This window comes from Aegilops tauschii, chromosome 2, assembly GCF_002575655.3.
Source record: "Aegilops tauschii subsp. strangulata cultivar AL8/78 chromosome 2, Aet v6.0, whole genome shotgun sequence".
Classification (NCBI taxonomy): Eukaryota; Viridiplantae; Streptophyta; class Magnoliopsida; order Poales; family Poaceae; genus Aegilops; species Aegilops tauschii.
Window position 1 is genome coordinate 624,193,734 of NC_053036.3, and position 14,779 is coordinate 624,208,512.

Genomic DNA, 14,779 nt, shown 5'->3' on the forward strand with positions numbered 1-14,779 from the left:
AGATCTTTCCCACCAAATTTCTCATTCTTGAAGCTGTAGCTCACTGCAAGCCAAACATTATAAACTACTCTATGATGGAGCTGCAACTCCTAGGTGGAACTGCTCCAAAGTGGATTTGATGGAGTGAAGCATTCCCAAACGGGCCCAGAAATGATTTTTCCTCCGTAGTATTTGTTGTAAGGGAGAATTCTAGGATACTGATCAAGGGCTCTCAATCCTCATAGGATGCACACCGGAACGCCAAAAGACAAGAATTTTTACCAGTCATGAAAGATAACGTTTTCTTTTCTTTCGAGAAGGCATGGAAGAGAAAGTTAAATCATAAGATAGTTGGTTGAAAATAGGCAACCCATGGAGGATAAGGCCCCACAACCCATTCCAAGTGCATGAACCAAATAAGACTACAAATCTCCTGCTTTTTCCACCGTGGGTGCGGAAAAAAAAGTTCCTACTTTTTCCACCCTATCAAGGGTATTGGTGGTGACTTCTACACATGACCCTCAAGTGAAAACAATAGCTAAGGAAGTCATTTTTATGTCGGTAGATTGTCGGTTGATAGGTCTCTCGGTTGACATCTTGTACACATCTTCTCCAAATTTACGTAACACAATGAATTGAAAATCCAAGCAAGTTCAAGGCCACTAAGTTATGACCCACTTTTCACTAGTTATGCAAATGATATTTGATTCATATATAAAAAAAGTGATGGTGTTACAAAGTATTTTTCAATATAGAACCAATGGTGTCACTTTTGTGCCACAAAATCCACATATTGCTAGTGAAATTTGCCTTTGTGTATTGTACATGGGACAATCCCTCTGGTGAACGAAGAGCGTCTCTTCGTCCAAGGGGACGAAGACATCTCTTCGGCCTCTACATGAACAAAGAGACGTTCTTTGTCCTTCACGTGGACGAAAGGTTACTCTATGTCTGCTACAAGAACGACCGGATCATAGAATTGAAAAGGATTTAAAGCAGGGCATATTGAGAGATTTCACTAAAAAAAATTAAAAAAATTGGCGCCTGTGTGCAGATCACATGCTATTTGAGTACGAAGCTATAAAATCCAGCTGCTATAACAAATTTCATGATGTGCTGCATTGTGAGAGCAGAAAAACAACTAATAATCTTTGCTAGTAGGGGTTGTCTCAGTAAGATAGTATATGATTCCGTCATTTTCATCCTGGCTCTTGTAATGTACATGTCTTGTTTTTGGAGGCATATATATGTACAGATCGACATCACATCCAGGAAAAACTAAGTTCATAATCTTGAATGTCTACTCATCCCTTGTCGGGATAGCAAAATACAAGCAGCACAGAAGGATTCAACATAGAGAAGAATTGGATACGGGCGATGAGCTAGAGGCTAGAAGGGCCGAGGCAACACCAACAAGGATAAGGAGGAGAAGGGTGAAAGCTCCAAGGTGGCCGGCCAATTGTTCCCTACTCGATTGTCTGACGTGCCTGAATGTAATGTACTATATCTATATCTTTGCATCTTTATATTCTTGCCACTTGCTCAACCGGTTGTTAAAAGAGAGCCATCTCTGCACTCATCCTTCAATCCCAAATTCCCAGTTCTCCGGCAGATTCCAAATACAGTGTGCAAATAAAGTTTCCACCCATGGCCTGTCATGATGTGAATCAACAGGAGGAAATGGCCGCGGAGAATCTGGACCCAAAAGCGTACGTATCTTTCACTTTAACTAGCAACATCTTGATGGAATCCTCCTGCCGTCTAACCATGGCAACGACTAATCGTGTAATGGTGTGATACTCCTTCTGTGTGCAGAGGAATGGACATCACGGAAGCGCTCCGCATCCAGCTCGACGTGCAGCGCGGCCTCCACGAGCAGCTCGAGGTAAGAGAAAATTAGCTCAAGCACAAAATTAGGCTCTACTAGGGCCACATGCGAGTGACACACAGTTCGCTGGCTTTAGGAGTCTTGTCTGACTTTGTTGGTCTTCACCTTCTGGTGCTGCAGATGCAGCGCAGTCTGCAGGTGAGGATAGAGGAGCAGGGTAGGAGGCTGCAGAAGATGTTCGAGGACCAACTCAAGGCCAACAGGAACATGGCAAGATCGCCGCAGCAGGATGGCACTGTCGGCATCCACACGGAGCTGCAGGACCACGTCGTGTTCGTCGTCAACGACAAGGCGTAGCTTCTGTCTGTCTGTCGCTAGCAGACGAGTTAGCCTTGGGAATTGGGACGCCCTTGACACTCTGTAACCTGGATTTCTCTTTTGACAGATATATTTCTGTAGTTCTCGACGGTGGCGGAGATAGCAAATTGCCAAAGCCTGGGCGCATCACAAGACAAAGCTCTACACTTATTTGATCTACGAAGAGCAACAAATATGTAATATTTGAATGAAAGTCGTGTGAATATAAACACTAGCATCTTACAGATCGTTGATGTAGCGCGTTGCATCGCATTGCATGAACTGAATGTTTGTCTGACATCATGGAGACTAACCTCGTGGCCAATACGTTTTCTGGTAACCTTCCTTAGTAAGACCCCACTTTACGGTTTCATCAGAGGCGGCTTCTTTCAAATCTTCAGCTAATGCAAAGCTGAACCTAGCAGCAATCCGGATCGCTCGAAGAACCCTGAGGGGATCATCCAGGGAGGTAGCTCTGGCACGTAAAGGAGTAACAACAATAAGGCCTTTTTTTCAGATCTTCAAGACCTCATCCAGTAAAACCTTCTGATGATTCCGTGTTGATAGATACTGAAGAATAAGCTATTGATTGTTAGGTCCCTGCGAAATGCATCTACTTCGGCCACACGGTTCTCCACAGTTGGGTCTCTGTTTTCAGCGTATTTTTCAGACCTCAAGTTGGCAAAATCAATCCAGATGCCAAATATATATATAAGCATCCCTGAGGTTTCCAAGTGCCTAGATTGGATATAACAACTCCTGCTCCTCGCCGTTCAACTCCCAGTACTCATTTACTTTCTGACAGAAACTTTGGCCAGTCATGTTATCAAGTGTGCTGTCAATTTTAGCAGAGTCTTTCCCCAGTAGCTTGTCTCTGATCTGGGTGTTGAATAGCCCAACAAATAGCAGCTAAGCCAACAACATATGTAGAACTTCTAAACGGGGGTGAGAAACCCATGAAACTAGGACATAGCCATCGTTGCCCAAGTTGGAGCTGCCACCATTCCTGGAGGTCCACCCAAGCCAGAGTTGCTGGCTTTCGCGAAGCTGGAGACTGCGAATGACCTTCAGAAGCATCTTCACCTTCACGCCCATCTCCTCCTTAGTCCTTACGCTTCTCCGGGAGCAGCACCCTCCACTGCGACAGGAAATCAACTGTTTTAAAGATCACCTGGAAGAACGCTGAAGATCAAATTTTCCTTTCAAAAACAGCATCATTCCGAGTAATCCAAATGGAGTGGGCCACACCCCAGCCCCGAAAATCTCCCACGTTCCAGAGTTCGACTTAGCCCGAGGCTGAGCCAAAGAAATGGCCACAAAGTGATTAACATCCATGGGACACCCACCTGGATTTCTCTTTTGACAAATATATTGCTGTAGTTCTCGACAGTTGCGGAGATGGCAAATTGCCAAAGCCTGGGCGCATCACAAGATAAAGCACTTCACTTATTTGATCTACGAAGAGCAACAAATACAGTATGTAATATTTGAATGAAAGTCGTGTGAATATAAACACCCATCTTACTGATCGTTGATGTAGCACGTTGCATTGCATTGCATGAACTGAATGTTTGTATGATATCATGAGACATGTTCGCCTTAGCCCGCGCCTGAGCCAAAGGAATGGCCACAAAGTCATTAAAATTCATGGGACACTACCCAGCCTAAGCCTCTATGATTGTGAATTTTCTTCTTGGAAAGCAGAAAATGCGTTTCATTTGTATAACGATGCTAGCTAACTCAGTGCAGGCGGGGGGGGGGGGGGGGGGGGGGGGGGGGGAGAGAAACACTAGTTTGTAATAATTGACAGATAATTAGTGACTTTGGGTGTCAAATACGGACCAGAATTTCATATTTTGGCTTGCCTTCGGTTGGATGCGCAGGAATTATGTGTAAATAAATTAGTGGATACACAACAAGTATAACGGATAAGAAAATGATTTAACTGATACCCAAAAGACACTCAACTAAAATGAACATCGATGGTCATCTTAAGCTGAACTTCATTTGAAAATCTCACAACCCTGCGGATATGTTCTCATTTGACACACCAAAAACAGTAGAGAGAAGACCAGCCAGCCCAGGGCCATGTAGTATTACTACTAGATCAAACAGGGCTGTGTTCAGACATCTCAAGATGGAACAGGCTTGAAGTTACTTTTTAAGTACTGAATTGAATAGAATCTTGTTGGCTAAATAGTTAGGCCTTGTGGATTCTGGACAGTGATCTCTTCCTTTTCAGGTGACGACGTTTTCTGATACTACCCGTACATAATGCCGGCACTTTAGTGATAAATGTGTTATTATCCGTGTGAGTAGTTACCAACACTGAACCTTCAATATCAGAGTTAAGCACCTGCTATGAGCTTGTACATTGTCAAGCCCACAGTAAAAATGCATGCTCGAGTATTTTGCATTTGCTCTGATCGGACGCTCCAACTCGGCATCTTCGAATAAGTAGTGACCAGTCAAGTAAGTTAAAGTAATAGTCTCAAAAAGGACAGTCCTGAACTACTAAATCAATGCATCATCCTCCAAGATATAGTTGTGTGTGCGAGGAGATACATAAAATCAAACATTCAGTAAGTATATGATCAACCGTTCTCATCAAGCAAAGCTACGGCTAATATGCTTTGAGACTAGTGTGGACAGGTGGCACCATCTAAGAGGGGTCTAATTCGATAACAAGGTGCTAGCATCCCTTCATCATATGGATAGGAGTAGTGGCATATGTTGCCAAGATGGCGGATTCAGGCATATTGTTGTAATACTTTGTAAGGTCCTCGAGAATAATCAATAAAGTGGCCGCATGCATCTTCCAGATGCAGAGGCCGGGGGTCATCCTCCTTTTCTAAAAAAAAAGCCACCTGTTAGATGCAGTGCATTGGTCTCTCCAGTAGTCACTTACTCTGCCATGCACAGTCAGGACTGATCCAACAGTTATTGCATATTCTGCGAAAAACACTCAATCCAGACACCACTTGGCCAGTAGGCCCAGTAATGTGCCACTTTGAATGTGAACGGACCTTGCTGCCCCGTCAAATCCACCGTCGACAGCCACTGCGCCAAGCTCTCTGCTGGCGGTCCAACTAGCAGCTTGGCCATCGCTGAAGCAACACAGATAACCTGTCTCGAATATGAGCTTCAGGACAGGCTTCGCATTCTGGTCTAAAATATATGTTATCTAGCTTAGGTGACTGCACAGGAAAGAAATCTCAGCTTCAAGACAGGGTACTGACTGAAGCTTATATTTGGGTGCGTTACAGCTCCGATCTCCTTGCATGGTCCTCATTATGTGTCTTATGGTAGCTTTGCAATTTTTTATTGGCAGTAGCAGATATTATCTCGCTACTAATATTGTACTCCCTCCGTTCCAAAATACTTGACTTTCATTTGTCAAAAAATGGATGTACCTATATACTAAAACATGTCTAGATACATCTATATTTTGACAAATGGAAGGCATGTATTGTGGAACGGAGGGAGTAGTCTTTATTCATCACAACAAAAGATACTTGTGCTGCTAATTCTATGGCTGGAACTTGACGCATGTGCAGCATCATAGATTTTCAACTAACAGCTGAATTTCTGAGGAAACAGAGGTTACACCTTACGCCAGTTCTACCTGAATTTTGTGCTCCACTAAAGTTCAGAGAACCCTCCAAAGAAAGGTTCAGATACAAAAATTTGTATCATGATAAAGGCAGCAAAGCAAAATGCTCTGAAACCTTATGTAAAGTGCCAACTCCACAGGTTTTCTGTTCCACCCCTTTTATTTATTTTTACAAGAAACCCAATAAGGTTAAACCCCTGATTCCTGAGCTTTAGAATTTCCAAGGCCCCACAAATTCCGATCAGATAATTTATACCATGTTACAGTAAAGTACATATAAATTTTTAAATCTTTATACCTGGTGCTTGGATTCAGTTATCTAATCTTTTTGTTTTCTACCAAGATATTCTTGACCTTTATGCTGCAGACAAGAAAAGTGCTACTCTCTGAATCTTTTATCTATTTATACCTGTAAAATTAGCACTCTGATGCCAGACTTGACAAGGGATCCTACTATGTTATTTGCTGGTATATGCAAGTTGAGGAGCTCGTACTCAAGAACACTGCAACAAAACCGAAAACACAATAAACAGTGGTCAGAACTCAGATATAGCAGGCAATTACACAAAAATATCTTAACACACATACTTCATATGTATATCAATTTCCTGCTGCAAACTGCCTAATCTTTTGCACCAATAAATAAGCTTCACATGGAGCGCTTCCTGAACATCCTTCATATATGTTCAAGTAGTTCACTGTCTCATCCTCCACGCACACGTCGATGCGCTGCCCAACCTGCCTTTGCCCAACACAAGCACACACTGTTGGCATACAACATTAGGCAAGGGGTAGCTACCAGATCTTACTGAACCTCATCAGTTCTAGCAACAAGCTCTCCTCCCAATGAAGTCCTACTACTCTTAATCCTAGCATCCATTACAGGAGTATGATTAGGCCTAGCAAAAACGACAAGACTAATGGTGATCAGGACGAAAGGGACCAAACCTACACCTAAAAAAAATGAAAACTGAAAAACGAAACTATTATATTCCAGTTCTAATCTTCCTCAAGTATTTACTTAGGTACACCTTTAGTATGTATAAATTCCTCTCCTTATAATTTCATCAAGTAATCACTCCAGATCAACAATAATTCCACAATAAGGTAACTTCCAAATGAAATTAAATAGTTGAGGGACACATAATTCCTACATTTGAAATAAGTGTAGTTCACACTGATGGATATCATTTTGCCCACCATGCAAAAAGATCAACGGAATGGAGGCTTTTTTAATCAATCAATACGGCAAATATCTGTAGTCTTTGGGCCAACGAACGTGGTCGATTCAGAACCATTGTCTAATGAGATAGTAGTACCAAAATGGATTACATATTAAAGCATGCATGTGGGTGAACCGACCCAACTTAGATATCAAAATAAATGACTGGACAAATATCTAGCATGTGCCTTACATCTCCATCTGTGTACTTAATGCCCACTTGCAGCAACAGCGATATAGCAATGGTGATATCTGAACAAATATGACATAGCAGCAGTGACATTTTAGTTTCTATTATTGGAAATCAGGGAGAAATCCCTTTCTTAAAAAAAGCAACAATGATATCTGAACAAATACCAACTGCAACAGTGATACATACTTAGTAATAACATAGCAACTGGAGTGTTGAAGAAAGAAAATTTATCTGCGCCAGAAGCATTATCTTGTGACAAATCAAGTCAAATTCTATAGAACATGGAGATGGATGACATGGCCGATGTAGTAGTAACTTTATTTGGTTACTGATGGAGCTGGAGTCGGTCAGACCAGACAGCTCAATCGTCGTGTATATTTTTGTGTTTATCCATCAAAGTTTTTTCTAACATAAGGGGCCAATCAGCACGATACACTGAATAAAGACAGAGCATATGATCCATGTTCCTGCCAAAAGAAAGATTTTTTTTCTCTTCTTTAGAGGATCCAATAGCACCACGTATGCCTTAAACTGAAGCAAGTGTATATGCGACCAATATGGCAATGATGGGTATATGACATGCCAGCACAACCGATATGGCAATGGGCTCCAAGGATCAAATTTTGGCAATGATGAGACACGACGTAAAAGGAAACTCTGCGTCCCAATCAACAGAGTCAAGGTGGTTGGTTTGTTCAGTTACACGTTGCTCGCTACTAAAACTTTGCCACCTATGCTTCGGCACATCCGACAAACACTCGACCGGTCGGCGTCCACGATCGATTCATACTGGATTTGTTCCATCCTCCCTAGAGTCCAGGCTTCTCTTCAAAGTTTAAAAGTCGGGCCTCTACCACACAAGCAGCAACACGGCATCACCAAATTAACATAAGGAGCTGCATGCTGTTATCCTCCGATTTAAGAAACAAAATGGCCATCTCGCTCAGCTTGGAGCTCCTCTCCCTATCCCAGCAATGGCAGCTCCTCCTAGCACTCCTTCCGGCCATCTCCCTCGTGTTCTTGACGAGGAGACTGAGCAGAAAAAGGATCAGGCTGCCGCCAGGCCCAGCCGAGGCGCCGATCCTGGGGAACCTGCACCAGCTAGGCCAGCTGCCGCACCGGAGCTTACGGGACCTGGCGTGGCGGCACAGGCCGGTGATGCAGCTGCAGCTCGGCACGGTGCCGACGGTGGTGGTGTCGTCGGCTGAGGCAGCGCGGGAGGTGATGAAGACGCACGACGAGGATTGTTGCACCCGGCCCGTGTCCCCAGGGATGAAGAGACTGTCCTATGGCCTCAACAATGTCGGGTTTGCACCCTATGGCGCCTACTGGCAGGCGATGCGCAAGTTCCTCATGGTCGAACTCTTCGGCGTGCGGCACACCAAGGCCACATGGCACGCACGTCAGCACCAGGTACGACCATGACCATGTGGCATGTATAATGGGTTCAACTGATCGATCAAGAAACACTGTATGGTTATGGATTTTATTCATGATCAGGTGGAGAAACTGATGAGCACCTTGAGCGGCTTGGCCGGAGAGGCCGTAGCCCTCAAGGAGCACATCTTCAGACTCGCCGACGACATCATTGGCATGCTGGGGTTTGGCGACATGTACAACAGCGACAAGTTCCCACAGCACAAGAACTTGGAGCACGTGCTCGAGGAGGCCACACACGCGCAGGCCAGCTTTTCCGCCGAGGACTACTTCCCCAACATTGTCGGCCGCCTAGTCGACCGAATCACCGGCCTCGCTGCTCGCCGCGAGCGGATCTTCAAGCAGCTTGATACCTTCTTTGAGATCATCATTGAGCAGCATCTTGACCCTCGACACGTCAAGCCTCACAATGGCGACCTCGTTGACCGCCTCATTGGCCTCTGGAAGGACAAAAGTGGCACCCTCAGCATCACGAGAGACCACGTCAAGGGCATCATCTTTGTACGTTATATTAGTGGCCTCTACATCCTGTCCTGTCCTGAGCAAGGAAAAAAAAAAACAACCTCCTGAACATCACTCACCACCATGCATGCAGGGCACGTTCATTGGTGGCTCGGACACGGCCTCGGTGACGATCCTATGGGCGATGGCGGAGCTGATTCGGAAGCCACGACTACTGAAGAAGGTGCAAAACGAGATCAGGGGCGTGGTGGGTAGCAATGAGAGGGTGTGCCAGGATGACATGGCCAAGCTGGGCTACCTCAAGAGGGTGGTCAAGGAGACCCTACGGCTGCACCCGCCAGCGACAATGTTGCTGCCGAGGGAGGCCATGAGGGACATCCAAATTGGCGGCTATGATGTGCCGGCCAAGACACGGATCTATGTGAACGCATGGGCCATTGGCAGGGACCCGACAAGCTGGCCTGATGACCCAGAGGAGTTCAAGCCAGAGAGGTTTGAGACGAGCGAGATAGACTTCAAGGGCGCACATTTCGAGCTAACGCCATTTGGCGCGGGCCGGCGGATATGCCCCGCGCTGTCTATGAGCACGGCAACCGTGGAGTTCACGCTGGCCAACTTGTTGTACTGCTTTGAGTGGGCGCTCCCCGAGGGGACTGTAGTAAGCATGGAGGAGGAAGGCAAGCTCATCCCCCTCCTCAAGACACGGCTCGTGCTGGTGCCCACCGCGTACCGGCGGCTGGCCGCTGAGCTCCTGTCAAAATTAATATGCTCCCAGCTAGGCAGCTATAGGGTAATTAAGCATGTGATCGTATCACTACTAAAATATCAAGTTCAGTTTGCACTACCCATCTACCTCACCTTCAAACACAGTATATTAATTGGAATAAAATTGGCACCTGTACGCGTGTCTATATGCATGGTTGCTTGGTAATTTGTCTTTCAAAAGCTAGCTATCCTTGCATGCATAATGGAAGTGAGAGATATGTGGTCATATTTGTCCTTAAAAACAGATGAGAATGCAAGATTATCCATATTCCTACGGTGCGGGTGCTTCTGGCTTCAATCGCCATCGGATGATGAGGACGACCGCGACAGCGATGGCGACGTTTCTGTTCTCAGAATTGCTATGTGCAATTGTACATGATTGACAGGCCCACAGTAAACATGCATGCTTGAGTATTTTGCATTTGATCTGATAAGTCATTCAGATAATCGGTCGACAAGCTGTTGTAAGTTAAACTAACAGTCTCAAAGAAGAAAGCCCTGAACTACTAAATCAACCATTCATAAGTATAGTCAACCATTCTCAGCAAGCAAAGTAAGTCTGATTCCATAATGTGTCTTATGGTGGCTTTCTAATTATTTTTTGATTGATCGGCAACAGATATTGTCTGGCTACTGATATTGGATTGTTTATTCATCACAAAACAAAATTACTGCACTGTTAATTCTATAGGTGGAACTTGAAGCATGTGCACCATCATAGATTTTCAAATAAGAATGAAATGAAATGTGCCGGAAAGACAATTTCATGCTTAATAAGCAATTACCGTAAGGTCGGCATAGGTCCTGTGATCAACATCATCAAACAGGACCAGAACACACTACTCCACAGCTACGTATTTGAGCAGCAGGACTCATCGAATGCTTGGCTTTGAGCCTTTTGACAGATTTCCTGTTTCCCACATAGCTTGTAACTGCTTTGCTAACATCGGGAACATTAGATGAATTCTCATGATCCCCTGAAACAGTTAGAAAGAAAATCAGATGCACGCATATTTCTTTCCTTGCTTAGAGCAGCTCCCCTGGGTTATCATCAGTTCATAATACAGATCTGACAATTATGGTTTACGACAGGCACAGAATCATGTACCTGAGCAGAGCTTGGAACATGCAGCTAGCGTAGCGGGAAGTTGGTAGCTACAGAATCCAAAATTCAACATCTTCCGTACCATATGATCTTGATCTCACTTAAACAGCTTTGACTGACAGTAAATGAATACAAATACCACATTGATAATATTTATCTGCAACGAAGTAACTCAAATTAATTGAACACTTGTCAATTACTGATTGGTCAACAGCAAAGTTGAAGCTGTAATTTCAATAATCCAGCTGGTTAAGCTTGAAAAAACACATGTACATGGACCTGTAGGTCTTTGCTCATAAGTCGAGTTCAATACTGCACTGAAGATATCAACCAAAACCTGCAACAGAATAAGCATGTTTATTTTCAGAAGCAAAGCCTTATTGAGCATACACAAGAAATTAAGCCTGGTTAACTCAAAACCACATAAGGTGTAAGTTAATGGCATAAAGCCATAGCAGCATCTGTGATTTAAGTACATTGGCCAATAATAAATAGGTCAGACCATGTTTAACATGCTGTTTTTTCAGTGAAAAATTATGCTCATCCAAACAAAACTTCTTGACCTTCAGTACAACTGTTTGCAACTGCTGATTATTGCATTGTTTGTTCTCTGGTCTTCTTGAAGCATTAAAATCCAGTTTGCCATGAAATTTTGGTACTTCTTGAAACATTAAACTGCAATTTTAGGATGCAAAGCCTAATTAGTTCTTCCATTCTTTACTGCCTTATTGTCTAGATTGCTCAGACACTGTCAGACTGCAAAGGCATTCTTTACAACCTTCATTCTCAGACACATTATTGTATAGATTGCTCAGACACTGTCAAACTGCAAAGGTACAATCTCACAGGCATCTTTTGCAGAAGTATTCATGACATGATTGTGTAGTTTTTTTTTTCAGTTTGCATTATCAGCATAAAGTGCTGTACTGGCTTATGATTTGTTTCGTTATGAGCAACAACATAGGTTTAACTTGTTTATGTGTATTTTAGATGTTGGTATCATGTGGTGCTGTGTTGCTGCTGATGGTGGGCAATCAATCTTGCATGGGCAGTTTATGAAGCATTCTCCGAGATTTGCCCGGCACAGCTTGTCTTTTTTACAGCAGAATGGCTGGCCTAAGACCTGGTGCTCATCCTTGTAACAAGGGGGTCGGACTAGGTGGCTTACTTTGATCTTCCTGCTGATCTCCTTGTTAGTTATGCCAAATCAAGCTGGATAACTTCCTATTTTGTTTCCTTGAACATAAATGTTCACTCTATTCTTCACTTTTACTGCAAGTTTTTCCTCCTCCTTTTCCTAAGTACGTAAATATACAATATAACCACAATGACTGTCGAATGGATAGCAGGAGTGAGCACACAAAAGTTGCAGGATAGGTCTGCTAATAGATCATGAACCAGTAAAAAAAAAGTACACCAAACTGTACAACAATTCCAGAAACAACATGCGGTGATTTTTTATTTATTTAAACTTGCTAGGCTGTTGAGGGGCTTCTCAGATATACATACATAATCTGAGAGCAGCTTCTACCGTCAGTACAGCTAAGAAGACATGCTATCAAATATACTGAACCTGAAGCAAAATCTCCATATGCACCACAGCTTCTACCGGTCTTTCATTACCTGCAGCTGCAACTCCCTGGCCAATTTTAGTTGTAGCATCTTTGTCCTTTACCGTTGTAGCATGCCGCCTTGTCTTTCTCCCCCCTATGTATTTGTTTCTCGCAGCTGTGCTAGTGCTGCCATCGGGGTATCTCTTTCTGTAGCTCTAGGGTTCTCCCTAGATAGCATCGACCCTGGTTCGTTTCTGTTATCCGCTGTAACCTGGCCGTTCACGGGCATCGTTATCTACCACTATCCCCATTATATCTGTCCCTCGTCGCCTAATCTGTTACCCAATGAATAAACGCCTTAACATCGCCTCCTGGAATGTTCGGGGTCTTGGACGTCCGAACAAATGCGTTGATGTAAAAAAAGCTTTACAATCTGCCCAAGGTTCGATCCTTTGCCTTCAAGAAACTAAGCTGCAAGATATTCCTCCTTTTAAGGCTGTCTCCTTCCTGCCGATCGGCCTTAGAAACTTCCATTTCCTCCCGTCGGTTGGGGCATCCGGGGGGCTGCTAATCGCTTGGGACGACGCTAATCTAGAGTGCACTAACGTTCATCTAGACCGGTTCTTCATCACGTGTTGGTTCTCCTTCCGGGCATCTGACGTCTCCTTCGCTATTACCAACGTCTATGGGCCGTGCGATCTATCCCTTAAACATGAATTCTTGGACTCCCTAATCCTTGCCTCGTCTACGATTACTTGCCCCTGGTTGGTCTTCGGGGATTCCAACCTTATTCTTCGCCCAAGGGACAAATCTTCCAACCACTTTAACACTAACGAGGCTAGGTTATTTGCTTCAGCCATTAACTCCATGCAGCTCCAAGAAATCCCGCTCCTAGACCGCCTCTACACGTGGTCTAACCAACAAGACAACCCTACTCTAGTCCGGCTGGATAGGGCTTTCGTTAGCATGGCTTGGTCATCGGTGTTCCCGGACTCCACGCTCTCCTCTATGACAAGGACTACCTCGGATCACGTCCTGATTTTGTTACATGCATCCTCGGACATCCCAAAACCATCAATCTTCAGGCTTAATAACTGTCTTCTGTCTAACCACTCGTTTCTGCAGCAAATCGCCACCACCTGGTCTAGCGTGGGGCCTCGCCACTCCCATTTGGGCAGCACGGGCATGCTTTGCCTGAAATTAAAATGGTCAAGAAATCTTGCGAAAAAGTGGGCAGTTAATGCAAAAACCCCAAAGCGTCTAGCTACCAACTGCACTACAACCATCGATCTCCTCGACAAGCTGGAGGAGTTTAGACCCCTCTCAACTCTTGAGCTTAGTCTCCGAATGGCGGTTAAGGTAGCACTTCATCGTTACAATAAAAGCCTGGCGGACTACTGGCGGCAACGGGCCAAGTTGCGAGAGTGCACTGTTGGGGATGAGAATTCGGCCTACATGCATGCCTGTGCCTCCGTGCGTTTTCGCAAAAATCAAATCAAGACTCTTCATGTTGATGGCCAAGACATCTCCTCCCACCTAGGCAAAGAACGCGTTCTTCATAGCTACTTCACCGACTTGCTTGGCACTTCCGCCCCTTCCCTCTTCACCTTCGATCTTCTGAATCTCTTCCGTGACTCCCAGCTAACTCACTCTCAGGCGCTTTCCCTGTCTCGGCCTTTCTCTTTGGATGAGCTTCGTGCGGCTATTCTGGCCATGAACTCGAATGCAAGCCCGGGTCCAGACGGTTTTGGCCCGGCTTTCTTCAAGGCCAATTGGGATCTCGTGAAATCTGATCTTTTGGCCCTTATGGAAGACTTCCACAAGGGTACTGCCCAGCTAAATCGTATTAATAAAGCTTTCATCGTGCTTCTTCCCAAAAAAGTAGGTGCCACTTCTCCGGACAACTTCCGTCCGGTCTCCCTGCAAAATTGCATCATCAAGCTAAGCTCCAAATGCCTTACCTCTAGAGTCCAACCATTTATCTTCTCTATCATCCACCAGGATCAATCTGGATTTATCAAAGGTTGAAGCATTGCGGATAACTTTACGTATGCCGCTGATATTGTTCAAACTTGCTTTAAGCGCAAAAAATCGGCTATTGTGCTTAAACTTGATTTCAAAAAAGCGTTCGACTCGGTCTCTTGGACCGCTCTAGCAGTTATCATGCTTGCCAAGGGTTTCCCCGAGATTTGGTGCAATTGGGTTGATAGCCTGAACCGTTCCAGTCAGTCGGCTGTTGTTCTGAATGGCAAGCCTGGCCCTTGG

At 44.5% G+C, this 14,779-nt stretch overlaps 1 protein-coding gene, 1 long non-coding RNA gene and 1 pseudogene across 2 annotated transcripts; 1 reads left to right on the forward strand and 2 right to left on the reverse strand.

Annotated features, from left to right (window-relative positions):
• Window positions 1-2,396: 2,396 nt before the first annotated feature.
• On the reverse strand, window positions 2,397-5,269 carry LOC141041368 (CCA tRNA nucleotidyltransferase, mitochondrial-like; annotated as a pseudogene).
• Window positions 5,270-7,614: 2,345 nt separating this feature from the next.
• LOC109751569 (4-hydroxyphenylacetaldehyde oxime monooxygenase) lies at window positions 7,615-10,493 on the forward strand. Its single transcript, XM_020310450.3, has 4 exons — window positions 7,615-8,605; window positions 8,693-9,130; window positions 9,225-9,989; window positions 10,476-10,493. Exons 1-4 carry the CDS (start codon window positions 8,093-8,095, stop codon window positions 10,491-10,493), a joined length of 1,734 nt encoding a protein of 577 aa, XP_020166039.3. The 5' UTR covers window positions 7,615-8,092.
• A 55-nt stretch (window positions 10,494-10,548) lies between these two features.
• On the reverse strand, window positions 10,549-11,261 carry LOC120974753 (uncharacterized). The gene is made up of 2 exons (XR_005770093.2): window positions 10,965-11,261; window positions 10,549-10,833 (listed from the first exon to the last, which is right to left on the reverse strand). It is a non-coding gene; the product is annotated as an uncharacterized lncRNA (long non-coding RNA).
• Between the last annotated feature and the right edge of the window lie 3,518 nt (window positions 11,262-14,779).

Bases quoted from the DNA above. Each gene is read 5' to 3' on its own strand.
- LOC109751569 (XM_020310450.3), top strand. From the start codon at position 8,093: ATGCTGTTATCCTCCGATTTAAGAAACAAAATGGCCATCTCGCTCAGC. The intron at 8,606-8,692 runs GTACGACCATGA...ATTCATGATCAG, and splicing joins GGCACGCACGTCAGCACCAG to GTGGAGAAACTGATGAGCAC. The intron at 9,131-9,224 runs GTACGTTATATT...CCATGCATGCAG, and splicing joins ACGTCAAGGGCATCATCTTT to GGCACGTTCATTGGTGGCTC.